Source organism: Protobothrops mucrosquamatus, unplaced genomic scaffold (assembly GCF_001527695.2).
Source record: "Protobothrops mucrosquamatus isolate PMUCROS unplaced genomic scaffold, P.Mucros_1.0 scaffold8632, whole genome shotgun sequence".
Classification (NCBI taxonomy): domain Eukaryota; kingdom Metazoa; phylum Chordata; class Lepidosauria; order Squamata; family Viperidae; genus Protobothrops; species Protobothrops mucrosquamatus.
Window position 1 is genome coordinate 3,325 of NW_015394426.1, and position 1,464 is coordinate 4,788.

The following is a 1,464-nucleotide window of genomic DNA, read 5'->3' on the forward strand; positions in this document are numbered from 1 at the left end:
AAGAAGAAAAGAAATGAAAAGGTGACATGATAGCAATGTTCCAATATCTAAGGCATTGCCATAAAGAAGAGGGAGTCAACCTATTCTCCAAAGCACCTGAAGGCAGAACAAGAAGCAGTATATGGGAAATAATCAAGGAGAGAACCAAACTAGAACTAAGGAGAAATTTCCTGACAGTTAGAACAATTAATCAGTGGAATGAGTTGCCTCCAGAAGTTGTGGGTGCTCCAACACTGCAGGTTTTTAAGAAGAGATTTAGACAACCATTTTTATGGGGTTAGAGTAGAAGACCTCCAAGATCCCTTCCAACTCTGTTATTCTGTTAAAACAAGGCAGGAAGTGAACCTGAAGTTGAATCAAATCTTGGATTAATGTTTGCCCCTATTTCTGTAGTTGATATTAACATGCTTTGCCTCCTTCTCCCTAAGTATGCTTCATTACATATTTTTATGGGGAGTTACTTATGTATAAGATACTATGAAGTCTGCCTACGAATTATCATGCATGTAATTTCCTTGCATGCATACTATGGAAAAGCTATTTAGAAACATGCTTTGTTTTCTGCCTTTGTAGCAGTAGATAAGGTAGCACTACTGATGGGAAACATGAGCTACTATAACCATCCCAGGCTCAAGGCTCCGTTAGTGGATGTTTATGAGCTGACCAACTTGCTGAGGCAGATGGACTTTAAAGTGGTCTCCTTGCTGGATCTGACCGAGCCTGAGATGCGGAATGCAGTGGATGAATTCTTGCTGCTCCTGGACAAAGGTGTCTACGGTAAGAATGTGTGATCTGGTGGCCAAACAAGATGAGCTTGATATTTTGCCAGAATGTATCTTCCATGGTTACCTTATTTGGTTGAATTTGGATTTCTGCAACGAGGAGGGAATTGGACTGGATAGCATAAATAGCCTCTTTCTAGCACTGTGATTCTCTGATTCTAATAAAGTAAACAAATAGTCTTGTTTTATAAAATATATAAGAAATGTATATTACATTGGTTTAGTGGTAGACATCTACCACAGGTGGTCCTTGACTTACAACCATAATGGAGCCCAGAAGTCATGATGTTGTAAGTCAAGCACTCATGTGATCAGACTCAATTTTATGACTTTTTTTATGGCAGTGATTAAGTTAATGCCACAGTTGTTAAGTGAATAAAGTGGTTGTTAACCAAATGTGGCGGTGGTTAATCAAATCAATGTATTCCTAGGAGTGTTTTTGGGGGGGAAACCAACCAAAGATATCATAAATCACACTCATATGGGTGACACTCTCCGTCCGTTGGCGTCCCGAAGAGACAAAGATGACAGGAACGCAGGAACGTGGTGAAAGCACGGTAATTTATTTCCCGGCCAAAACAAAGTCAGCACTGGGAGTGGTTTGCTCCCAGTGCTGTATATAGAAGTGCCACACCCCTTCCCTCCGCCCCCACCAGCAAGCCAACATCCGCCTGTATCCCAT

General features: G+C 41.0%; 1 protein-coding gene across 1 annotated transcript in view; it reads left to right on the top strand.

Annotated features, from left to right (window-relative positions):
- LOC107300828 (mucosa-associated lymphoid tissue lymphoma translocation protein 1-like) overlaps window positions 1-1,464 on the top strand; it is a gene marked incomplete at its 3' end in the record, with an annotated part of 13,442 nt that overhangs the window by 1,444 nt on the left and 10,534 nt on the right. Inside the window, exon 2 of the mRNA XM_015830115.1 lies at window positions 574-777. Within this exon, the coding sequence (XP_015685601.1) occupies window positions 597-777 (181 nt within the window). The remainder of the gene's footprint in view (window positions 1-573; window positions 778-1,464) is intronic.